The sequence below is a fragment of the Hemitrygon akajei genome, chromosome 5 (genome assembly GCF_048418815.1).
Source record: "Hemitrygon akajei chromosome 5, sHemAka1.3, whole genome shotgun sequence".
Taxonomy (NCBI): Eukaryota; Metazoa; Chordata; class Chondrichthyes; order Myliobatiformes; family Dasyatidae; genus Hemitrygon; species Hemitrygon akajei.
The window spans coordinates 96,673,125-96,699,249 of NC_133128.1; the positions used below are offsets into that span (position 1 = coordinate 96,673,125).

The 26,125-nt window shown below is 41.6% G+C and overlaps 1 protein-coding gene across 2 annotated transcripts in view; it reads left to right on the forward strand.

Annotated features, from left to right (window-relative positions):
- Positions 1-368: 368 nt before the first annotated feature.
- Positions 369-26,125, forward strand: part of LOC140728016 (IQ calmodulin-binding motif-containing protein 1-like) — a 67,501-nt gene continuing 41,744 nt past the window's right edge. Inside the window, exons 1-6 of one of the 2 annotated variants that reach the window (XM_073046108.1) lie at positions 369-556; positions 2,355-2,476; positions 6,314-6,476; positions 14,648-14,777; positions 17,673-17,766; positions 19,022-19,066. In XM_073046108.1, the coding sequence (XP_072902209.1) occupies positions 480-556; positions 2,355-2,476; positions 6,314-6,476; positions 14,648-14,777; positions 17,673-17,766; positions 19,022-19,066 (631 nt within the window). In that variant the 5' untranslated portion in view covers positions 369-479. The remainder of the gene's footprint in view (positions 557-2,354; positions 2,477-6,313; positions 6,477-14,647; positions 14,778-17,672; positions 17,767-19,021; positions 19,067-26,125) is intronic. The other variant, XM_073046109.1, reaches the window with a different exon arrangement.

Sequence of the window (26,125 nt, forward strand, 5' to 3'; positions counted from 1 at the left end):
GCGGTACCGTTTCCCGGATGGGAGCAGCTGGAACAGTTTGTGGCTGGGCTGACTCGGGTCCCCAATGATCCTTCGGGCCCTTTTAACGCACCTGTCTCTGTAAATTATATAAATTTTACAAGTTGAGAGGACAAAATGAACTGGAAAGACACAAATGCGCTACAAAATTTAAACCCAATAGTAGTATAATTAATGATTTTAAAAGCTGATAACGAAAGTGGGAAAAATAATCGTAGATTATTGCTGTGATGGCAATTTCGGTAGCTATTTTAACAAATAAGTCTTTTAAATTGACTTCGTTGTTTCGAAATTGATTTAGTTGTTTTAGTCAATAATGCATATAAATCATTGTGTGGGTATAATAAGGAAAACTGTTGATGTTATTGAGGACAGGACAGAATCTTTGCCGAAAGTGCGGCTGCGGAGCTGAGAAGCCTTCGTTGCCATGGAAACTACACGCCTCTGCGGCCTAGTGAACGATGGCGATCCGTGGCGACGGCAACTTGGCGTTGGGAGCGGGAGTGAGATCAGGAGCGGGATCGCAACGAACGAAGCGGTAAGCCAAGGCGAGGATTCGCCTATTCCGGCGGCGTGGCGCACGTATTTACCGTCGCGAAGCTACAGCTCGCCTGGCCCAAGAAAGCCTGCGGTGAGGTACCCACCGACCTACCCACAGGCAAGCAGCGTCCTCGGAAAGTGCCAGTTAAACTCCAGCCAGACACTTTAGACTCAAGATTTTTTTTTGTATGTAGAACGCCTTTTTGTATAGGAGCAGAGCTATTTGATCGCCTCCAATAATAATGATCACCCATCCTGCATCCACTAGGGTGGCCTCAGTTAATGGTTTCTAGTGATGGGTGTATCTGAAGCGGAGGAGGCGGGAAGACACCTCATAGAGATTTATAAGATTATGAGAGGAATAGAGAGAGGGGATAGCCAGTGTTCCCAACTTTGAAATGTCTTATCCCAGAGGTATTTAAGGTGAGAACAGGTAAGTTCAAATGAGATGTGTGGAGCAAATTTTTGCTGAGTTGGTGGGTGCCTGGATGTGCTGCCTGTGGTGGTGGTGGTGGTGGAGGAGGCGGCGAATACGATAGAAATGTTCGAGAGGATCTTAGATGGGCACATAGCTGTGCAGGAAATGGAAGGGTACGGACATAGTATTGGCAGAAAGGATTAGTTTAGTTGGTTATCTTAATACTACTTTAATTTTTGGTACATCATTGTAGGCCAAAAGGACTACTCCTGTGCTGTACTGTTCTATGTTCTAGTGAGCTGTGCATTCAGAATCATTGAATATTTTCAAAACATGGAATAACATTCATATAAATTGCATGTTGAGGAGTAATAGGGAGAACTCCAGGAAACTGATCCCGAGGCAGGGCTGCATCAGCCGTGATTATGTTGAATGGTGTACAGGCTGGAGTGTCCATTTGGCCTGCTCATACTTTTATGTTTTAGCCCACTGACTTTGAGACTGGTGCTCATGAAAAGTGATCCACGACTCCTAATAGAATTAAGAAATCTGAAAAAAAAATTACATAGTTCAACTGCATTTTGTTAGTAAAATGGAATGTTTGCAAGAAGTGAATGAGGTGTTCTAAGTTAAAAGTAAATTTATTATTGAGGTACATATATGTCGTCATATACTTCTCTGAAATTCATTTCCTTCCAGGCATTCACAGTAGAACAAAGAAATACAATGAAAATCAATGACACACAAGACTGACGAACAGTCAATGTCCTCTTTTGCACAATCTGTACAAATACAAAACTAATAATAATAATAATAATAATAAAAAATAAATATGACTGATAACATGAGTAATAGATTTCTTAAAAGTAAATCCATAGGTTGCGGAATCAGTTCAGCATTGAGATGAGTGAAGTTTATCTATGCTGCTTCGAGAGCCTGATGGTTGAAGGGTAATAACAGTCCCTGAACCAGGTGGTGTGGGTCCTACAGCTTCTGTTCCTCCTCCTGATGGTAGCAGTGAGAAGAGAGCATGGCCTAGATGGTGGGGGCCTTTGATGATGGAGACTGATTTCCTGTGACAGCATTCCTTGTGTTGTTTAATGTAATCCCATTGTTAAACATTCAGTACAAGAAGTGTGAGACTTTATTCTTCAACCAATATAATTCTTTTGCAAATATTCTGCTGGAGGAACTCAGTGGGTCAAGTAACATCCATGGAGGGAAAGGAATTGTCAACTTTTGGGGTGAAAACACTGCATGTACAGACTTATGTTTCCAAATAATTCTTATACATTGGAAAAATATTTTGTTGTTATTATGATGTGAATACTAGATTAAATTTATCAAACTGTCCTCTTATTCTGTGCTTTATGATCAGGGATGCACTCAAGACCAATTTGGATCAAGATTTAGAAGTGAATTCAGAAGTTTATAACTTGGCAGCCGAAATTGCAGATTGCCCAGATAATAAGATTCCTGTGCTGCTGCTAAAACTAAAAGGTGAGAAAAAAAAGTCTTAGGACAAAATCAAGGACTCACAAGCATTCCTGTATCTTTTTCTTCTCTTCGGTGTGAGCTAACTCCAGCTGGGGTAATGTGCAACCCAAAAATGCACTAGAGGAGCTCAACAGGTCAGACAGTATCTGTGGAAGAAAATGGACAGTTCACGTACTATGAGCTGAGCTGTCTTGCTCTCCCAAATGCTAACTATTTTAATTCCCCTCCTCGTTCCCATACTGACGTCTGTTCTTAGCCTCTAATGCCTAGTTGAGGCTAACCATAAATCTTGTGTCACCTGATCTTTACCAGCATAAACATATCTTTTCCATTAAGAGCTTGTTTTCCTTTGTGTATCCTTATTGCTTGCTGTAACTTCTTGAGTTCAGCATTCTGTAGTATTGCAATCACTTGTGTTGAGTATAATGTTCTCTTGAGGGGTTGCCTATTGGGTCCTCAGGGGGATGTTGATCCACATATTCTGGAATCACCACAGGACTTAAGATGTTAAGAGTAGTTTCCCTTAATGGAGAATGCCTGTGTGTGACTTTATATACACTGAGTGTTAGTTGCTAATTAGTGCTGATATCCAGATATATTTTATTTTTTATTTAGAGATACAGCACAGTAACAGGCCTTTCCAGCCAATGAGCCGATGTGACCAATTAACCTACTAACCATGTGACCAATCAACCTACTAACCTGTATATCTTTGGAATGTGGGAGGTAACCAGAGTAATCCCACGTGGTCAAGGGGAGATAGCCAAGTTGTCTGTAATACATGGTAATAGAAGTTATAACTCAAAGACAAAATACTGGAATGCTGGAAATCTGAAATGAAATAGAAAATTTGAAAAATGCTCAAATCAGGGAGAATCTTTTGAAAGGAAACTTGTATCATTTCAGGTCAGTGATCTAATTAACTTGTAACTGAGAGGGTCTAATGATCCTGGGTCTTCTCCCCTTTACCACTGAGGTGGATGGTTCTCCTCATGCACAAAATCTACATACATTTGTAGAATCACACATTGATCACTTTTAAAGATTAATTATCTTTATTTGTTACTAGTAATCGAAGCACACAATGAAATCTGTCATTTACGTCAACCACCAGCACAATCTGAAGATGTGCCGGGGCAGTCCACAAGTGTCACCATGCTTCTAGCGCTAACATGGCATGCCCACAACTTACAAACCCTAACCCATACGTCTTTGGAATATGGGTGGAAACTGGAACATCAAGATCGCTGGCGCAGTAAAGTGTAACGCTAACCACTATACTCCCGTGCCATGCCACAACCTCCCCCCCATACCATATGTTGCATTGTTAAGTATCAAGCTTTTTGCAAGTCCATCAGCAAGGACATTGACATAAGGGGAGTGGGCTGACCGCAAGCTGTGGTGGCACTTGAGCAAAAGATTTCTTATACATGGGTGCAGAGTGGGATAGTAGTTATCGCTGCTGTTTCACAATTCTAAAGGAGATCCTGACCTTGGATACTGTGTGTGGTATGTGCACGTTCTTTTCTGCAACAGTGAGTTTCTGTCTTGTGTTCTGTTTCCTCCCACATCTCAAATATATGCTGATGGTAGAATTGGCTGTTGACAATCAATTTCAAGTTCCTCGGTGTCAATATCTCTGAGGATCTAACCTGGTCCCGGTATATTGATGCAGCTATAAAGAAGGGAAGATAGCAGCTATGTTTCATTAGGAGTTTGAGGAGATTTGGTTTGTCACCTAAAATACACAAACTTCTACTGATATACCACGGAGAGCATTCTGACTGGCTGCATCAACTTCTGATATGAGGGAGAGAGGGCTACTGCAGAGGATGAAAGTAAACTACAGAGAGTAGTAAAATTAGTCAGCCTCATCATGGGTACTAGCCCCCATAGTATCCAAGACATCTTCAATGAGTGGTGCCTCAGAAAGGCGGCATCCATCATTAAGGACCCCCACCACCCTCAGGATGTGCCCTCTAATTGTTACCATCAGGAAGGAGGTACAGAAACCTGAAGGCACACACTCAGTGATTCAGTAACAACTTTTTCCCCTCTGCCATCAGTTTTCTGAATGGACATTGAACCCATGAACACTAATTCATTGCTTTTAAAAAAAAAATTTTTTTGCACTACTTAATTTAACTTTTAACATACATATATTTACTGTAATTCAGTTTTTCTTTTCTGTATTTCTCATGTGTTGCATTGAACTGCTGCCACAATGTTAACAAATTTCGCAACATATGCCGGTGATATTAAACCGGATTCTTAGTCTGAAAATAACCCTTATTATTGACAAGTGCCTAAGGAATTAGGGCAGCTGATGGCCACGAGAACAAGTAGATGGGTGATGGGATTGCTTCTGAATTCGTATTGTATCATTCAATTTATCCATTACACCCATCATTGTCCTGGTGCCTAGTACTGCTATGTCTGAATTTTAAAACTCTCACTAAATTCCTCTGTAGCCTTTCCCTTCTTTCTACGTAACAAATCTCAGATACCGCTCTGCTCTTTTCAGTTTTGGCCTCTTGCTTGTCCTTGATTTTTTGTTACTCCAGCCATGCCTTCCTTGTTGAACCCCTCATCTCTGACATTCTGCCTTTCTCATATTTTGAAATGGAAGAAAAAAGACTTTCATTTGTACAGTGCCTTTCACGGCCTTGAGTCATCCAAGATTGCTTCCAGTTATTAAGGTTCATTACATTTCTAATGTAGGAAACACAAGGCCCCATTTGTTCACAACAGGTTTTTTAGGCTGCTTTGTGCATCAAAGACCAGATAAACCTGTTTCTGTAATGTTTATTTAGGATAAACATTTACCACAACCCCAGGGGAAAGCATTTTTGCTTTGCTTCTAAATACTGTCATGAGTTTGTTTATATACATCTAAGAGATGTAGTATTTCTTCCATAAGATGGTATCTTCAGCACACTTTCAGAACTATACTAAAATGTCTTAACTCTTGACATGAGCACTGTCCACTGAGCCACAGGAAGCATCTGCAAATTCATTCAGTGACTCCACGCTCCTTAATACTTAAATGTAGGTATAGACTTGACTGTTCCATGAAGAAGTGCCTAATATTGGTGCTTAATTTTATTAATTTGGCAATAATCTGAATCCACTAAAATCAAATGGTAGTTACTTTTTAAATTGAAAATAGTTCATAGTGGGCCTGCACAGTTATGATAATATATTTTCTGCATGAAACCAACCTTCGCTGTGCCACAGAGAACAAGTGGCATCTGCAAAACGAGACATAACCAAAAATGGCCACTGAATATATGCTCATGGTCTGGTGCTATAGCCCATCCAATAGAAATTTTGATGTGTTTATGCATTCGGAAATGTTCTCCTGTACACCACTGTTGCAATGCATGGTTATTTGAGTTACTGTTGTCTTCCTGTCACTTTAGCCAGTCTGGCCATTCTCCTCTGACCTCTCTCATCAAAAAGATGTTTTCATCCACAGAACTGCTGCTCATTGGATGTTTTTTGTACCATTCTGTGTAAACTCTAGAAACTGGTGTGCATGAAAATCCCAGGAGATCAACGGTTTTTGAGATACTCAAACCACCCCATCTGGCACCAATGATCATTCCATGGTCAATCACTTAGATTACATTTCACCCCATTCTGATGTTCGGTCTGAATAACGATGGAACCTCTTGATCATGTCTGCATGTTTTTATGCATTGTGGCTGATTAGATATTTGCATTAACATACAGCTATACCTAATAAAATGTCCACTGAGTATATATTGTAGCATATTTGAGATTTCATCCCTGATGCAGCTTTAACTATTTTTCCTTTCCTTGCCATATATTTTACAGAAATCTTAAAAGAATCTCCCTTAGGAAGCAAAGAGTTAAAGAAGTTGAAGGAGGACATTTATTATTATGACCTAATTCAGTATTGCATACTGGTACTTACACAAGACTACCGCAACATCCCAGGGAACTGGTTCACAGCTGTACAGCTGGCAGAAATACTCAGGTAAAGATCAGGAGTCTAATTTCTGTGACTGGTATTCAGCTTTGTTGCTATTGTGGTTCAACTAAGAACTTACTTTGTCTGTTATTGCATATTGCCAAGAAAAGTATTTGGAAGAATTACACTTAAATAATGAAGACCATAAAGACCTAGAAGTAGAATTGGAATATTCTGCCCACTGAGTTTGCTCCACCATTCAAAACTTCCCTCTCAACCCTACTTTCCTGCCTTCTACCTGTAATGTTTGATTACCTTACTAATGAGGAACTAATCAGCCTCTGCTTTAAATATACTCAATGACATGGCCTCCACAGCTGTCTGTGGCAATGAGTTCCACAGAATCTCCACCCTCTGGCTAAAGAAATTTCTCCTCATCTTTATTCTATAGTGATATCCTTCTATTCTCAGGGGCTGTGCCCTCTGGTCCTAGACTCTCCCACTGCTACAATAAAGCAGCCCACAGGAACTGTTCATAAATCAGAATCAGGTTTATTATCAACGGCATGTGACGTGAAATTTGTTCACTTAGCAGCAGCAGTTCAGTGCAATACATAATCTAGCAGAGACAGAAAAAAGTAATAATAAAACATAATAAACAAGTAAATTACACATATTAAATAGGTTATTAAAATGTGCAAAAACAGAAATACTGTATATTAAAAAAGTGAGGTAGTGTCCAAAGCTTCATAGTCCATTCAGGAATCAGATGGCAGAGGGGAAGAAGCTGTTCCTGAATCGCTGAGTGTGTGCCTTCAAGCTTCTGTATCTCCTACCTGATGGTAACAGTGAGAAAAGGGCATGCCCTGGGTGCTGAAGGTCCTTAATAATGGACGCTGCCTTTCTGAGACACCGCTTCCTGGGTACTTTGTAGGCTAGTGCCCAAGATGGAACTGACTAGATTTACAGCCTTCTGCATCTTTCGGTCCTGTGCAGTAGCCCCTCCATATCAGACAGTGATGCAGCCTGTCAGAATTCTCTCCACAGTACAACTATAGAAGTTTTTGAGTGATTTGTTGACATGCCAAATAGCTTCAAACTCTCATTAAAGTATAGCCACTGTCTTGCCTTCTTTATGACTACATCAATGTGTTGGGACCAGGTTAGCTCCTCAGAGATCTTGACACCCAGGAACTTGAAACTGCTCACTCTCTCCACTTCTGATCCCTCTGTGAGGATTGGTATGTGTTCCTTCATCTTACCCATCCTGAAGTCCACAATCAGCTCTTTCGTCTTACTGACGTTGAGTGCCAAGTTGTTGCTGCGGCACCATTACAGTAGTTTTCATATCTCACTCCTGTACGCCCTCTCGTCACCACCTGAGATTCTACCAACAATGATTGTATCATCGGCAAATTTGTAGATGGTATTTGAGCTATGCTGAGCCACACAGTCATGTGTATACAGAGAGTCAGGCATTGGGCTAAGCACACACTCCTGAGATGCGCCAGTGTTGATCATCAGCAAAGAGGATATGTTATCACCAATTCGCACAGACTGTGGTCTTCCGGTTAGGAAGTTGAGGATCCAGTTACAGAGGCCCAGGTTCTGCAACTTCTCAATCAGGATTGTGGGAATGATGGTATTAAATACTGAGCTATAGTCGATGAACAGCATCCTGACGTCGGTTTTTGTGTTGTCTAGGTGGTCTAAAGCATGTGAAGTAGCATTGAGATTGTGTCTGCTGTTGACCTATCGTGACAATAGGCAAATTGCAATGGGAACAAGTCCTTGCTGAGGCAGGAGTTCAGTCTAGTCATAACCAACCTCTCAAAGTATTTCATCACTGTTGATGTGAGTGCTATCATGCGATAGTCGTTAAGGCGGCCCACATTATTCTTCTTTGGCACTGGTATAATTGCTGCCTTTTTTAAACAAGTGGGAACTATTTGATCAGCCAAGAGCTGTGGGTGGCAATACAGTCATGGGTATACAGATAGTAAAGGAGGAGGCTTAGGACAAAGCCCTGAGGGACAGATGTGTTGAGGGACAGAGGGGCAGTGGTGAGGGAACCAACTCTTACCGCTTGCTGGCGATCTGACAGGAAGTCCAGGATCCAGCTGCACAAGGCAGGGTGAAAGCCGAGGTCTCTGAGCTTCTTGTCAAGCCCGGAGGGAATTATGGTGTTGAATACTGAATTGTAGTCTAAGAACAGCATTCTCACATAAACATCCTTCTTCTCCAGATGTGTAAGGACGGTGTGTAGAGCTGTGGCTATTGCATCATTTGTCGATTGAATGTGTCGGTAGGCGAATTGTAGCAGATCCAGTGTAGGTGGTAGCAAGCTGCAGATGTAGTCCTTGACCAGCCTCGCAAAGTATTTGCTCATTATAGAAGTGAGTGCGACAGGACACCAGTTGTTCAGACATGTTACTTTGGTCTCTTTAGGTACAGGGACAATGGTGGATGTTTTGAAGCAGGAGGGCACTCTACACTAGGAGAGGGAGAGATTAAAAATGTCTGTAAACGCACCTGCCAGCTGTGCCGCGCACATCCTGGAATGCCGTCCGGTCCTGCAGCCTTGCGGCTGTCCGCTCGTTGGAAACACCTGAGTACTGCAGCCTCAGAGATGACCAAGGTGAGGGTCTGTTCGGTGGCTCTCCTCAGGGGCTCAGTGTTGGCGCTATTAAACTAAGCTAATCTGGGACAGAAGCAGCAATGTTGGCGGCACCACTGTGCTTGGCTTTGAAGTAAACGATGGTGTGCAGATCCGTCGTATCATAAGCTGCATGTGTTGTTGGTGGAAAGCTGTACCTGGATCTTGTCCCTGTAATGTTGTTTCACTGACTTGATGACTTTGTGCAGATCATAGCTGCTTTCTTTTCCTGCTGATTACTGGCAATGTAAGCTCTATCTCGTGCAGGAAGTGCTGCTCGCATGGAATTGTTGATCCGGGATTTCTGGTTTGGATAGACCCTGACTGATTTTTGGGGGACAACATCCTCAATGTACTTCCAGATGAAGCTCGTGACCCCATCTGTGAACTTGAAGACATCCTCATCATGAAGGACATTGGAGTTGGTGTCATCAAAGCAGTCCTGTAGCATGGAGACTGATTAGTCGGACCAACAGTGCAGGGTTTTAACTATGGCCACCTCTTGTTTCAGCTTTTGCCTGTGCACAGGCAGAAGCGGGATGGAGGAATGGTCCGATTTGCCAAACAGCGGATGGAGGAGCGCTTTGCAAGTGTTGTGAAAGGGAGCGTAGCAGTGGTCAAGTATGCTGTCTCCCCATGTGCTCACCTGGATGTGTTGACAAAACTTCAGAGGAACTTTAGACAGCAATGCTCCATTAAAGTCTCCAGCGACCATGAAGGCAACCTCTGGGCATATAGTCTCCAGGGTGCTGATGGTCTCATACAGTTCCTTCAGAGCCAGATCAGTATCAGCCTGTGGCAAATAAACACAGTTGTGAACTCCCTAGGCAGCCAGAAAGGTCTACACAGCAGCACAAGGTACTGCAGATCTGGGAAACAAAAGGGTTTGAGGGTATGCACATTCTGGGGATCGCACCAAGCATTATTGACCATACCCCACCTCCTTGACTCTTCCCAGAGAGGTTTTTAAACCTGTCCACCTGGAACAGGGAGAACTCAGAGGACTCGAGGTCATGATCCGGTATATCCTCCTTTAGTCAGGTCACCACGAAGCAGAAAACGTTACATTCCTTTGTGTCCCGCTGATAGGAGATTCTGGCTGTCAGTTCGCACAGCTTGTTGTCCAGTATGGCATACTCCTAAACCTTGGGAACTGAGTGAATTTGGAGGGTTCTGTGAGAGGGAAGGTGAGACTGATAGGTTAATAGATCGGCACAACATCGTGGGCCAAATGCCTGTACTGTGTTATACAGTAATATGGTTTATATTCTATGACCCCCCCCCCCCCCCCCCCGTAAACCCTGAGTAATTAATTGTGCAATCTGGACAACTGCAAAATAACTAATCAAAAAATAGGCTTTTGAAAGGGGTACGTTGTAGTAGATCAAGGTTGGAGTAGGGAAGTGGAATGGAAAATCAATCAACCTGGCCAGAAGCTCAGGTTGTATGAATTTTACTGGCAAACTGAAGATAAGTAATAAGAAATCATAAACAGGAGAGTCTGTATGTGCTGTAAATGCAAAGTAAGACATGTGAAATGCTGGAGGAGCTGAGCAGGTCATGCAACATAGACAGAGGGGAATAAACAGTCGGGCTTGGACCCTTCATTAGGATTGGAAAGGAAGGGAGATGAAGGTGGAATTGACCATGAATCTGGAGAAGCAGTAATGGGGGATAATGAAATAGTGGAAAAACTGAATAAGTATTTTTATTTTTCATCAATCTTCATTGTGGAAGACACTAGCAGTATGGTGGAAGTTCCAGGTGTCGGGCATGAAATGTGTGAAGTTACAATAAGTAGAGAGAAAGTTCTTGGGAAACTGAGAGATCTGAAGGTAGGTAAGTTACCTAGACCAGACAGTGTATATGTCAGAGTTCTGAAAGAGGTGGGTGAAGAGATTGTGGAGGTATTAGTAATGATCTTTGAAGAATCACTAGATTCTGGAATGATTCCAGAAGACTGGAAAATTGCAAATGTAACTCCACTCTTCAAGAAAGGAGAGAGGCAGAGGAAAGGAAACTATAGGCCCTCAGTAGTTGTAAAGATGTTGGAGTAAATTATTAAGGATGAGGTCTCACAGTATTTGGAGACACCTGATAAAATAAGCCTTAAGTCAGCATAATTTTCTCAAGGGAAAATCTTGCTGTCAAATCTGTTGGAATTCTTTGAAGAAGTTACAAGCAGGATAGACAATGGTTGATGTGTACTTGGAATTTTAGAAGGCCTTTGACATAACAAACTATGTGCCCACGATACAGGAAAGATTCTAGCACGGATAAAGCAGTGGCTGAAAAGTGGCAATAAAAGTAGTCATTTCTGACTGGCTGCCAGTGACTAGTGGTTATACATAGGGGTCTGTGTTGGGACCAATTCTTTTTGTTATATGTCAGTGATTTAGATGATGGAATTGATGACTTTGTTACAAAGTTTTCTGATGATACAAAGACAGTAGGGCAAGTAGTTTTGAGGAAGTAGAGAGGCTACAGAAGGACTTAGACAGATTAGGAGAATAGGTAAAGAAATATCAGGAAGTATATGGTCATGCACTTTGGTAGAAGAAATGAAAGAAAGGACTATTTTCTAAGTGGTGAGAAAATACTCAAAACTCAGACGCAAAGGGGACTTGGGAGTTCTTGTGCAGGATTTGTAGTTTGATTCTGTGGTGAGGAAGGCAAATGAAGTATTAGCATTTGTTTTAAGGGGATTAGAATATAAAAGCAAGAATGTAATGCTGAAACTTTATAAAGCACTGGTGAGGCCTCACTTGGATAGTATTGTAAGTAGTTTTGGGACCCATATCTTAGAAAGGATGTGATGGAACTGGAGAGGGTTCAAAGGAGGTTCATGAATTGATTCCAGGATTGAACAGCTTGTCATATGAAGAACGTCTGATTGCTCTGGGTCTGCATTCACTAGAATTCAGAAGAATGAGGGGTGACCTAATTGAAACCTATCAAATGGTGAAAACCTTGATAGATTGATGTTTCCTATGGTAGGAGAGTCTTAAGATCTAAAGACACCGCCTCAGAATAGAGGGGTATCCTTTTGGACCAGAGATGAGGAAGAATTTCTTTAGCAGAAGGTGGTGCATCTGTGGAATTCTTTGCCACAGGCAGCTATGGAGGCCAAGTCTTTTTGTATATTTAAGGCATAGGCTGATAGATTCTTGATTGGTCAGGGCAAGAAGGGATATGGGGAGACGGCGGGAAACAGCAGGAGATTGGGGCTGAGAGGAAAATTGGATAAGCCTTGGTGAAATGGTGGAGCAGACTCAATGGGCCAAATGGCCTAATTCTGCTCCTATACCTTATGGTCCTATGGTCATGGGCAACCTTCTCCCTCTGCACTACCCCCATATTTCCTGATTCCTTACATATCTTCAAACTCAATTCTGAATAAACTAAATGAATAGGCCACCATCAACTTTTGGATAGAGAATTTCAAAGATTCCTACCCTCTTTGTGAAGAATGCTCTCGTAAATTCACACAGCAAAGAAACATAACCTTCAGCCCAACTCATCGACAATTGCTTCTAAACATCTTCCTTGCATCCACCATGTCATGCCCAATAAGACTTTAAATGGGATCACCTTTCTTCCTTTAAATCTTAAAATATAAGCCGAGAGCATGTCATCTCTCATATGCCAAACCTGCGTCCCTGCAATGAGTAGTGAATCTTTGCTGCACTCCCTCTGTAGAGGAATTTCCTTTTTTTTATTTCCTTTTTACTTAAGGAATAAAAAACTGCACAATTCTCCAGACTGCAGTCTTATAAGAACCCCAAGTAATTGTAGTAGATTCTCTTTATTCCAGCACTCAAATGGTCCTGTAATAAAATAAAAGCAACATTAACTCTCTGCTTCCTCTTCCCACCCTATCACTTGTAAAAATGCCATCCCCTTCTTTTAGTTCCTCCATCTTTGCTGCATCTGCTCTTGTATTGGGGCTTTTCATTCCAGAACTAATGAAATATTCTCCTTCAAAGAAAGGGGCTTCCCTCTCTCCATCAACAGCACAACCCTCACCCGCAAATTTTTTATTTCGAGCATGTCTGCCCTCACCCCATCCTCCCGATGCCACACCAGGGATAGTGTTCTTCTTGTCTTCATCTGTCAGGTCCAGCACATAATTCTCCGTAACTTCCACCATCTCCAACAGGACCCCAGCACCAAGCACATCTTTCCCTCGCCTCCCCTCACCACTTTCTGATTTCCACTGGGTTCACTCCCTACCCAACTCCCTTGTCCATTCATCCCTCCCCAGTGATCTCCCTCCTGGTACTTACCCTTGCAAGCACAACAAGTGCTACACCTGTCCCTACACCTCCCTCACTGCCATTAACAGACCTTCCAGGCAAGGCAACACCTATGAGTCCATTGGGGCCATCTACTGTATTTAGTGCTCCCAGTGTGGCCTCCTGTGTATTGGTGAAACCTGACTTAGATTGGGTGACCTCTTCGCCGAGTACCTACCCTCCATCTGCCAGAAAAAGTGGGATCTCCCAGTAGTCACCCATTTCAATTCTACTTCTCATTCCCATTCTGACATGTCAGTCCATAGCCTCCTCCACTGTCATGATGATGCCACACTCAGGTTGGAGGAGCAACACCTTATATTATGTCTGGGTAGCCTCCAACCTGATGGCATGAACATCGATTTCTTGAACTTCCATAATTGCACCCCCCCCCCACAATTCCCCGTTTCCATCTCTCACCTTATCTCCTTACCTGCCCATCACCTCCTTCCTTCCCTTTCTTCCATGGTCTTCTATCCTCTCCTATCAGAATCCCCCCCCCCCCCCCCGTTTCACCTATCACCTACCACCTTATACTTCTTCCTCCCCTCTCTCAACCTTTTTTACTCTGACTTACCATCTTTCTTTCCAGTCCTGTAGAAGGGTCTCAACCCAAAACATCAACTGTTCACTATTTTCCATTGATGGCCTGCTGAGTTCCTCCAGCATTTTGTGTGGGTTGCTTGGATTTCCAGTATCTACCAGTTTTCTTGTGTTTGTGATTAACTGTCCAGGATCAGCACTCGTGGGTTTTTTTGCTGCTTATAAAGATAATTCAGTTAATGCTGTTGTTGTAAAGTGCCTCAAATTTATTTCTTTGATTTATATTGTTGCTTGAATCCCTTGAATGGATTTGCAAGCCCTGGATTCAACTATAGTACCTCAGAATGCTGGAGGAACTCAGTAGGTCAGGCAGTGTGTATGGAGAGTCGAGACATTTCATCAGGACCTTCATCATTGCTTTCTGAGTTACTGAGTTCCTCCATTATTTTGTTTGTGTTGTTCTGGATTTCCATCATCTGCAAAATGTCTTGCGTTTAAGATTGAACTACGTATAGCCTATCACACACTCGTAGTTAACTATTATTCTTTGCCATAAGAATCTCCATTTGCAAAACACCTTTGATTAGATATAGCATCACCACCATGACTAAAGATCCTTTGTAGTGATACATCATATGGGCTATCTAAATATTTTTGATTGAATATGTTGTAGGGTGAAATGCATCTACTGGAATATTTTGAGGTTTACAGACTGAACAGTAATTTGAATTGCTTTCCCTTAGCACTGCCTGTGTAGGTCTGGATCCAAAGAATGATGCAGAAGAATTTTACAACAAAGTGTTACCATCAGGCACAGACAATCTAATGTTGCTGGCACGGCGTCTACAGGCTCGCTTCCTCAAAGCTGACGAGGTGATTCTATATAGCTTCTATCTGCCTGCTCCAATTACATCATTTGATATATTTATCTCACTGCACCTTAAGCTAGAAGCACTGGTTTTGATGCCAGTTTCGATATTTTGTATTCAAATGTAAGCATGTACAAATTTTGCACGTGCAGAAATTTATTATTTTAACCACTTAAGACTCCTGCATATCTCTACATTTTTGTTCCATGTTTTACAAGTCCTTAGAAGTTTATGCACCATTTTTTATAACTTCAATTTCTCAACCACACTTTGTGTTGTGTCATTTTTTTTGGGGTTATGATGAACCCATGCTCTCTGCAGCTTGTTAGTTCTTCCTTGGCAGTACCTATTGTTTCATATACTCAGTGGTCACTTTATTAGGTATATCTGTATCCCTATTGGTTAATGCAAAATTCTAATCAGCTAATCGTGTCAGTAATGCAACACATAAAAGCATGCAGGCAGTTGTTGTTCAGACCAAGCATCAGAATGGGGAAGAAATATGACATAAGTGATTTCAATCGTGGAATGATTGTTGGTGCCAGATGGGATGGTTTGGGTATCTCAGAAACTGCTGATCTCGTGGGATTTTCATGCACAGCACTGGAGTTTACAGAGAATTGTGTGCAAAACAAAAATAGATCCAGTAAGTGGCAGTTTTGGGTGTAAACACCTTGTTAATGAGAGAAGTCAGGGAAGAGTGGCCAAATTGGTTCAAGCTGACAGTAATTCAAATAACCATATGTTGCAAAAGTGGTGTACAGAAGAGCATCTCTGAAAGTACAAGTCAAATCATGAAGTGGAAGGGCTACAGCAGCAGAAGACCACACTGGGTTCCACTCCTGTATCTACTAATTTTTATAAATGCTTCAGGGTTTCCAGCAAAATTGTTCACAGGACTTTTGATATCTGGTATTTAACTATGTGACTCCAAGAGATGCTTTTTCAACCAGCACTCTCCTGCTATAACTTCAAATTTTCAGTGGCCTATCTCTAATCCTAGCCTTAGTTAGTCCATCTACTCCCTGAAGTTATGACTGAGTTTATCTAACCCATCCTTCTTTCATTTTCTCCTGATCATGTCACTTGTAGCACAATGGCATAGCGATTAGCACCAATAATCACTGATTGGAGTTCAATCGCCGCCACTGTCTGTAAGGATATTATACATTCTTCCCGTGACTGAGTGGGTGGTTCGGTTTCCTCTCACATTCCGAAGGTATACAGTTAGGGCATGCTGTATTGGCACTGGAAGCTTGGTGATGCTTGGACTGTGCTGGTCATTGACACAAATGACACATTTTTCACTGTATGTTTCAATGTACATGTGACAAAGCTAATCGTTAAATCTTTAAATGCAGTTTTGAATGGAATAATTGAAAAGCTTCAAAAATCAGTCCTTGTTTTGGGTAAGTTACTGTGCACACTACTGTGGAAAAATATTTCACCAAACATGACCTGGGGATGCCAATGAAACATTATATTGTGATGTAAAGTATACTGCATGTCCACTCAGTTTTCTTACTCCCTACAAGAATGATAATTTTCCATATTAAATAAAGCATTTATTGACCATGTTATTCTTCAGCTCCTAGATTCCTGATTATGCACTTGAGAAACTAATAAAATTGAATAGGTTGATCTGGCCTGCCCATGGGGTTGGGCTGCATTGTTTCCCCATTTGACTACACTGAACGTAACCTACCTTTCACAGAAACAAACCTGCCTTCCATGAACTCTTTATCTATGCTTCTCGCTGAGTCAGTAAGAGCAGTCAGCATAATGAAAGACCCCATCCACCCTCGGCATATTCCCTTCTCCCCTCTTCTATCGGGCAGAAGATGGAAAAGCCTGAAAGCATGTGTCACCAGGCTCAAAGATAACTTCTACCCTGTTGCTATAGGACTACTAAGTGGTTTCCTGGTATGATAAAGATAAATTGGACTCTTGACCTCACGATCTGCCTCATTAAGATCTTGCACCTCATTGTTTACCTGCATTTCACTTGCACTAAAGCTGTTACACTGTTGTTTTACCTTGTTCTAGCTCAGAGCACTGTGTAATGAATTGATTGAGTGTGCAAGACAAGCATTTTACTGTGTCTCGGTACATGTAGCAATAATAAACCAACTGCAATTCCAATATCCTCTGTTTCCTGCATGTTCATGTCTCTATCAAAAAGCCTCTTTAAGTGTCATATTGTATCTGCTTTCAGCATTACCCCTAACAGGCCATTCCAGGCACCTACCACTCTGTGTAGAAAGGAAAATTTGCCCCGTACATCTCCTATAAATTCACTCACCCTTGTCTTAAACGCATGTACCATAGTATTAACATTTCATGGGAGAAAGGTTCTGGCAGTTTACCCTATCAATGCTTCTCACAAGGTTATAAACTTTCCCTCAGTCTTAGACACTCCAGAGAAATCAGTCAGTTTATCCAACCTACTCCTATAGTTTATAGTCTCTTATCCAGGCAGAATCCTTTTTAAACCTCTTCCATACTCTTTTCAAATCTTCCACATCTTTCCTATATTTACACACAATACTCCAAAAACAGCCTGGTTGAAGTCCTATATAGTTGCAACATGATTTCCTTACACTAAGAGTTAATACCTTAACAATGAAGGCAAGCATACTATGTCTCAATAAGCTATCTACTTGCATGGGTACTTTCAGGGAGCTGGGGACTTGAATCCCAAATCCCTCTGTTCATCACGCTGGATGTCAGAGACTTTCAATTGTACAAGTGCCAGCAGCCAATAAAACTTAAGTGATTCTCAACTGTCACATCCAATCAATATCAACATTACAAATACAACATGTAAATAAAATGTATTTAATGAATGGAATGTTTTTTTAAACACTTAAAAATATTGCAACACTTTTTCTGTTTCGAGGATGATGATAAACAAGATTTTCTGCGCTATTTCCACAATGTGACAGACTCTCTTTGCCTGCTTCTGAGTGGCCACATTCAGTTGACTCAGCATGGTAAGTACCAATAGTGGAGAATAATGTCTGATGGTACAGAGAGGAGTGTAATCAGATAAAAACAGTGAGCTAAAGGAGGAGTTAGTAAGGGAGACCAAACAGCTTTGATTCAAGTTGATTTTTATGAAGAGGCTTAAAGCAGAAGAGGTAGAAAATAGTAACAAAATAAGGAGATGCATAGTCATGGAGATACAACATGGAAATAGGCCCACCAAGTCTGCTCCAACCATTTATACTAATCCTACATTAAAGCTCAAAGTAAAATTTATTATCAGAGTACATACAATTCACCACATACAACCCTGAGGTTGTTTTTCCTACAGGCATACTCAGAAAATCTATAGAGCAGTAACTGTAAACAGGATCAATGAAAGAGCGAGAATATAGAAGACAACAAACTGTGCATATGCAAATATAAATAAATAGCAATAAATAACAAAAGCATGAAATAACAAGATTAAGAGTTCTTAAGTGAGATCATTGGTTGTGGAAACACCAGAAATAGAATGTGTGGTTATCCTCTTTGGTTAAAGAGCCTGATGGTTAAGGGGTAGAAACTGTTCTTGAACCTGGTGGTGAGAGTCCTAAGACACATGTTTCTTCTACCTGATGACAGCAGCAAGAAAAAAGCATGGCCTAGGTGATGAGGATCTTTGATGATGGGTGCTGCTTTTCTATGACAACATTTCATGTAGATGTGCTCACTAGCTAGGAGGATTTTACCCATGATATACTGGGCCAAATCCACTACCTTTTACAGGATTTTCCACTCAAGAGCATTGGTGTTCCCATACCAGGCCATAATGCAGCCAGTCAGCACACTTTCCACACACATCTCTAGAAGTTTATCAAGGTTTTTGATGGCCTGCTGAATCTCCGCAGACTCATAAGGAAGTAGAGGCACTGTCATGCTTTCTTTGCAATTACATTTATGTGATGGGATCAGGAGAGACCTGAGATTCAGTAGGTTTCAATGAGATCCCCATGCATTCTTCTAAATTCCAGTGAGTACAGGCCCAAAGCTGCCAAACCTCATACGTTGACCCATTCATTTCCAGAATCATCCTTGTGAACCTCCTTTGGACTCTCTCCAATGACAGCACATCCTTTTTGAGATAAGGGGCCCAAAATTGTTGACAATACTCCAGATGAGGCCTGATTAGTGTCTTATAAAGCTTCAGCATTATCTCCTTGCTTTTATATTCTGTTCCCCTTGAAATAAATGCCAATATTGCATTTGCCTTCTTTACCACAGACTCAACCTGTACATTAACCTTCTGGAAGTCTTGCACAAGAACTTGTAAGTCCCTTTGCACCTCTGATATTTGAATTTTCTCCCCATTTAATTAATAGTCTGCACTATTGTTTCTTTTACCAAAATGCATTATCATACATTTCCCAACACTGTATTCCATTTCCCACTTTTTAGCCCATTCTTCCAATTTGTCTAAGTTCTGCTACAATCACATTGCTTCCTCAATACTACCTACCCCTCCACCTATATTTGTATCATCTGCAAACTTTGCCACAAAGCCATCAATTCCACTATCTAAATCAGTAACAAACAATGTGAAAAATATTGACCCCTGAGAAACACTAGTCACTGGCAGCCAGTTAGAAAAGGCCCCTTTATTCCCACTCGCTGCCTCCTGCCTGTAAGCCATTCTTCTATCTATGCCAGTATATTTCCTGTAACACCATAGGATTTTATCTTGTTAAGCAGCCTCATGTGAGGCACCTTATCAAATGCCTTCTGAAATCTAAGTAAATCACATGCATTGCCTCTCCTTTGTCCACTCTGCTTATTACTTGCTTGAAGAATTCCAGAAGATTTGTCAGGCAAGATTTTCCTTTACAGAAACCATGCTGACCTTGACTTATTGTATCATTAGTCTTCAAGTACCCCGAAGCCTTGCCCTTAATATGGACTCCAACACTTTCCCAACCATTGAGGTTAGGCTAAAGGCCTATAATTTCCTCTCTTTTGTCTTCTTCCCTTCTGAAAGAGTGGAGTGACATTTGCAATTTTCTAGTCCTCTGGGGCCCTGCCAGAATCAAGTGATTCTTGAAAGATCATGACCAATGCATTCGTTATCTCTTCAGCAACATCCTTCAGGGCTCTGGGTTGAAGTTCATCTGATTCAGGTGACTTATCCACCCACCTTAAGAACTTTCAGTTTGCCTAGCACCTTTTCCTTTGTAATAACAATGGCACTCTCTCCTACTCCCTGACACTCCCAGACCCCTGGCATACAGCTAGTGTTTTCAGTAAAACCTGAAACTAAGTACTTATTAACTTCATCTCTTTGTCCCCCATTACTACCTCGCCAGCATCACTTTCCAGTGGCCCAGTATCAACTCTCGCCTCCCTTTTACTCATTATATTACTTTTAGTATCCTGCTTTATACTATAGCTAGTTTGCCCTCATATTTCATCTTTTCCCTTCTTATAGCTATTTTTGTTGCCTTTTGTTGAATTTTAAAAACTTCTCAATCATCTGACTTCCAGCTTACTTTTGCTCATTTATATGCCTTTCCTTGGCTTTTATGCAGTCCTTAACTTCCCTTGTCAGCCACAGTTGCCTCGCCCTGCCACCTGAGAACTTCTTCTATGGAACATATCTATCCTACGCCTTGTGAACTGTTCCCAGAAACTTCAGCCATCTCTGTTCTGCTGTCAGCCCCAACAGTATCCTCCTCCAGTCCACCTGGGAAAGCTCCTCTCTCAAGCCTCTGTAATTCTCTTTATTCCATTGTGATACAGATACATGTGACTTATGCTTTTCCCTTTCAAATTCAATCATTTTATAATCACTGCCTCCTAGGGATTCCTTTACGTTAAGCTGACTAATAAAATCTGGGTTATTATACAACACCCAATCTAAGACAGCCTTTCCCCGAGTAGGCTCACACATAAGCTGCTTTAAAAAGCCATTTCATAGGCATTCAACAAATTACCTCTCTTGTGATCCAACACCAACCTGAATTGTCCGAATCCCCTTACATATTGAAGTCCCCCATTACTCTTGTGTCATTACCCTTATTACATGCCTTTTCCAGCTCTCTTTGCAATCGCAACCCTACACCTTGGCTACTATTTGGAAGCCTATATATGATTAATATTTTTTTTACTTTTGCAGTTTCTTAACCCCACCCACAAAGATTCAATATTCTCTGACCTTATGTCACCTCTTTCTAAAGATTTAATTCCATCTCTTGCCAATAAAACCACATCACCTTCCTGCCTGTCCTTTCGATACAAAGTATATCTTTTGATTTTAAACTCCCAACTACGGCCTTTTTTCAGCCACTACTCAGTGATGCTCGCAATGTCATACTGACCAATCTCTAATTGCACCACACGTTCATCCACCTTATTCTGAATTCCACAAGCATTTAAATACAGCACCTTCAGTCCTGCATTCTTTGCCCGTATGAATTTTGCCTCTGTGGTACAACTTAACTCTTTGCTCTGTCTGCAGTTGTACTAAATCATTGGCTTGTTCTTCCTCAGCTCTATCATACTGGTTCCCATCCCCCTGCAATATTAGTTTAAACCACTCCCACAGCTCTAGCAAACTGGCCTGCAAGGATATTAGTTCCCCTTGGATTCAAGTGTAACCTGTCCCTTTTGTACAGGTCACTCCTGCCCCAGAAGAGGTCCCAATTTCCAGAAACCTGAATCCCTGTCCCCTGCTCCAATTCTTCAGACACACATTTATCTGCCACCTCATTCTATTCCTACCCTCACTGTTGCGTGCCACAGGCAGCAATCCCAAGATTACTACGCTTGAGATCCTGTTTCCTTCCTAACTCCCTGTGTTCTGTTTTCAAGACTTCTTCCCTTTTCTACCTACGTATCGTTGGTACCAATATGCACTGCAACTTCTGTCTGCTCACCCTCCCTTTTCAGGATATTGTGGGCATGTTCAGAAACATCACAGACCCTGGAACCTGGGAGGCAAACTACCATCCGTGTTTCCATTTTGCATCCACAGAATCGCCTATCTGTCCCCCTGACTATAGAATCCCCCATTACTGCTGCCATCCTCTTCAGTTCCCTACCCTTCTGAGCCACAGGGCCAGACTTAGTACAAAAGGCGCAGCCTCTGAAAATGGAGTACATGGTTAAGGGGGGGGCGGCCACAGGGGGTGCTCTCCACTGTCTGACATTCTCCCTTCCCTCTCCTGACAGTCATCCATTTATCTGTCTTCCTGTCTAGCTCCTGTCTATCACTTCTTCACTTTCCATATTTATTATCCCGATCAAACCTATTCTCCTGCCTTCTTCCCATAACCTTTGACACCCTTACTAATCAAGAATATACCAACCTCTACTTTAAATATACCCAAAGATGGCCTCCATAGCCTTCTGCGGCAGCAAATTCCATAGATTCACCACTCTCTGGCTGAAGAAATTTCTCCTCTTCCTTGTTGTAAGGACATCTTTGTATTCTGAGCTGTGTCCTCTGGTCCTTAACTACCCCATTATAGAAAATATCCTCTCTATGTCTATCTAGACCTCTCAATATTTGATGCATCCACTTGTGATTATGTAAAGGGTACTTGCATAACAGGATGTATTTAAGGGGGATATCACATAATTGTCCTTTTGGGGAACATAGTCAGAGTTTGGAAGCTGTACACATTGGGTGCTCTGAAGGTCAATACCAGTAGGAATTAAAATGGTGGATTTTTACAGTCACATTTTATGGACAAGTGACTGTTTATTAAAACCAAGAAGCTATAGAACAGCAATTGGGAAGCTTTATTGACAATGTATATATTCTCTGGCTAAGATCCTGCAAGATGCTGAGATACAGAGTAACATATACAAAATTAGCTGGCTGCTGGTATAGTGGCATCAGCACCAGACTTCGAGGCAAATGGTCCCGATTTCGAATCCGGCCGGCTCCTTGCACACTTTCCATCCATGCTGGAGCGAGCATCGAGCTAGCAACTCAGTCTCGTAAGAAAAATAGTCAAATGCTACAGAAACAGCAAAAATACTGCTTGATACGCCACAAGGCGTGAAAAGGAACAACAACAACATAGAAAATGCTGAGGAACTCAATAGGTCAGGCAGCATCCATGAAGGGTTCCCAGCCAAAATGTTGACTCTTTATTCATTTCTAGAGATCTGCCTGAGCTCCTCCAGCATTTTGTAGGTGTAGCTCCACTTCATTTCTGTCTTCATTTATGTGTAAACTGTGAGAACGTGGTCCAGTGCGTCACTTCCACTTCTTCCTAGCTTCATTTTATAGGTCTCGTATTTCCTGTCCCGGTGCCTACTCCCACTGTTGTGCTGAGATTGCATTGGTTGCACTAAACCAGGACATTGTCAGTAAACAGGATGGAAATAGTAGAGTACAAAGGAACCAATGATCCTCAAGAATTGAACCCTATCAATAAATGGACTAGGATGAATTTCATCCTTAAGCACAAGAGATTCTGCAGATGCTGGAAATCTTGAGCAACAAATGGTAAATGCTGGAGGAACTCAGCAAGTCGGGCAATAGCTATGGAGAAGAATAAACAGTTGACATTTCAGGCTCAGACATTGACTGTTTATACCCCTCCATAGATGCTGTCTGACTTGCTGAGTTCCTCTAGCATTTTGTGTGTGTCACTCTGTATTTCATGCCTGACACTTGCCAATTCAACATTTCTAACATTCATATGTAATAAGGCCTCTCATTTATCAGCTGTGGACACCATGTTAGATAATAAAGTTCACTATCTTTGTTTTCAATAATAAAAAGGATTTGCAGTGAATGAAGTTGAAATTTGGAGATACTATGGATTCTGGTTAATTGAATCATCGGTTAATTAGGACAGCTACTTCGGACAACTCTTAAAGAACAACTAATTGAGAAAATAGATGGGATTCCTTTTGTTTATGTAGGACACTGTGCTGCTTAATTGGGACAGGAGACTGTTGCCAAACAGTTTCTAATTATGTACACTTGTGTGGCCATTAGAAATACAGTGCTTAGAGTAAACAAAATCTAAGTAGCATCAGTTGCATTTTGTTATCCATTCAGTCTGAAAGATGCTGATTCAAGAAGCATTGATTGTTGATAATTTTGTGCCAGGAAATTTATTGTTGAATTACAATACTACTTCATGTAAGAAGTACTAGGTACTTGGTGTATGAGGTGCCTGCAATGATTTTGTTCATTCACAGTCAATCAAAAGAACACTGCAGTTTATACTAGATTAATTCATCCAACGATAACTATTACGAACCAATACACAGTTTTATAGTACTGTAGTAATATTGGTAATTTGTTCTGTATTTCATTTAAATACATAATTTGTTACTCAGTTATACAGTAGTAGGCAACTGAGTCCTGATGAAGGATCTCGGTCTGAGCCATCAACTGGTTACTCTTTCCCATAGATGCTGACTGGCTTGCTGAGTTCCTCCAGCATTTTGTGTGAGTTGCTTGGATTTCCAGTATCTGTAGATTTTCTCATGTGTGTAAACAGTAGTTTGCCTTTTTTTATATACCTTTTTAACTATTTCCATTAAACTGGAGCTAATTAGGGCAGCCTCTTACTTGGGCCAAAATGTGATAGTCCCAATGTCTCCCAAATAACTGGAATTTATTGTATTTGTGAGAAATCCAGAACTACTAAGTATATAGAGATTGTTATGGTCAAGCATTCTCTTAAAAATACCAAGGAATGTATGAAGGGAGAAAATATTCCTAGAAAGGCAAATAAAAAAGAAAAAGAATGGATTATCATTTTAAATACCCCTTCATAATGCCTCCAAGTCATTCACTGTGTGAATTATGTAGTTTTTAAGTTAAGTCACTTCTGATAATTTAGGAAACATGAAGTCACATTGTGCACTCTGAGGTCATTCAAACACCACTGTAATTATAATTTTTGTTATTAGTACTAAGAGATAGATGTTGCTCAGGAAGCCAAGGATACCTCCAGTGCTCTTCAATTTAGTGTCAAGATTAGGCTTTGGCTTAAAAGTCAACTGAAACTTAGTACAAACACGGGAAATCTGCATATGCTGGAAATTCAAACAACACACACAAAATGCTGGTGGAACACAGCAGGCCAGGCAGCATCTATAAGGAGAAGCACTGTCGATGTTTCGGGCCGAGACCCTTCGTCAGGACTAACTGAAAGGAAAGATAGTAAGAGATTAGAAAGTAGTGGGGGGAGGGGGAAATGTGAAATGATAGGAGAAGACCGGAGGGGGTGGGATGAAGCTAAGAGCTGGAAAGGTGATTAGCGAAAGTGATACAGAGCTGGAGAAGGGGAAGGATCATGGGACGGGAGGCCTCGGGAGAAAGAAAGGAGGTGCAGAAGCACCAGAGGGAGATGGAGAACAGACAAACAACTAATATGTCAGGGATGGGGTAAGAAGGGGAGGAGGGGCATTAACGGATGTTAGAGAAGTCAATGTTCATGCCATCAGGTTGGAGGCTACCCAGCCGGTATATAAGGTGTTGTTTCTCCAACCTGAGTTTGGATTCATTTTGACAGTAGAGGAGGCCATGGATAGACATATCAGAATGGGAATGGGATGTGGAATTAAAATGTGTGGCCACTGGGAGATCCTGCTTTCTCTGGCGGACCGAGTGTAGGTGTTCAGTGAAACGGTCTCCCAGTCTGCGTCGGGTCTCACCAATATATAAAAGGCCACACCGGGAGCACCGGAGGAACAACACCTTATATACTGGCTGGGTAGCCTCCAACCTGATGGCATGAACATTGACTTCTCTAACTTCTGTTAATGCCCCTCCCCTTCTTACCCCATCCCTGACATATTTAGTTGTTTGCCTGTTCTCCATCTCCCACTGGTGCTTCCCCCCCCCCTCCTTTCTTTCTCCCGAGGCCTCCCGTCCCATGATTCTTCCCCTTCTCCAGCTATGTATCACTTTCGCCAATCACCTTTCCAGCTCTTAGCTTCATCCCACCCCCTCCAGTCTTCTCCTATCATTTCGCATTTCCCCCTCCCCCCACTACTTTCTAATCTCTTACTATCTTTCCTTTCAGTTAGTCCTGACGAAGAGACTCGGCCCGAAGCGTCAACAGTGCTTATCCTTATAGATGCTGCCTGGCCTGCTGTGTTCCACCAGCATTTTGTGTGTGTTGCTTGAAACTTAGTACATTCAGCAAGGCAGCACTTTCTCTGAGCTCAAGGCTCTGGGGTTGGATTTGAACACATGACCTTTTATCTCTGAGATGAGGGTGCTATGCACAAGGCCATCGGAAACTGTCAAACTGTTTTAAAAATAGATAAATGGCCTAATTTTAATAACTCATTTTCACTACAGATGGCTGTGCACCTGTGAAACATGAAACTTTTGTTTTAACATCCTGTCCCCAT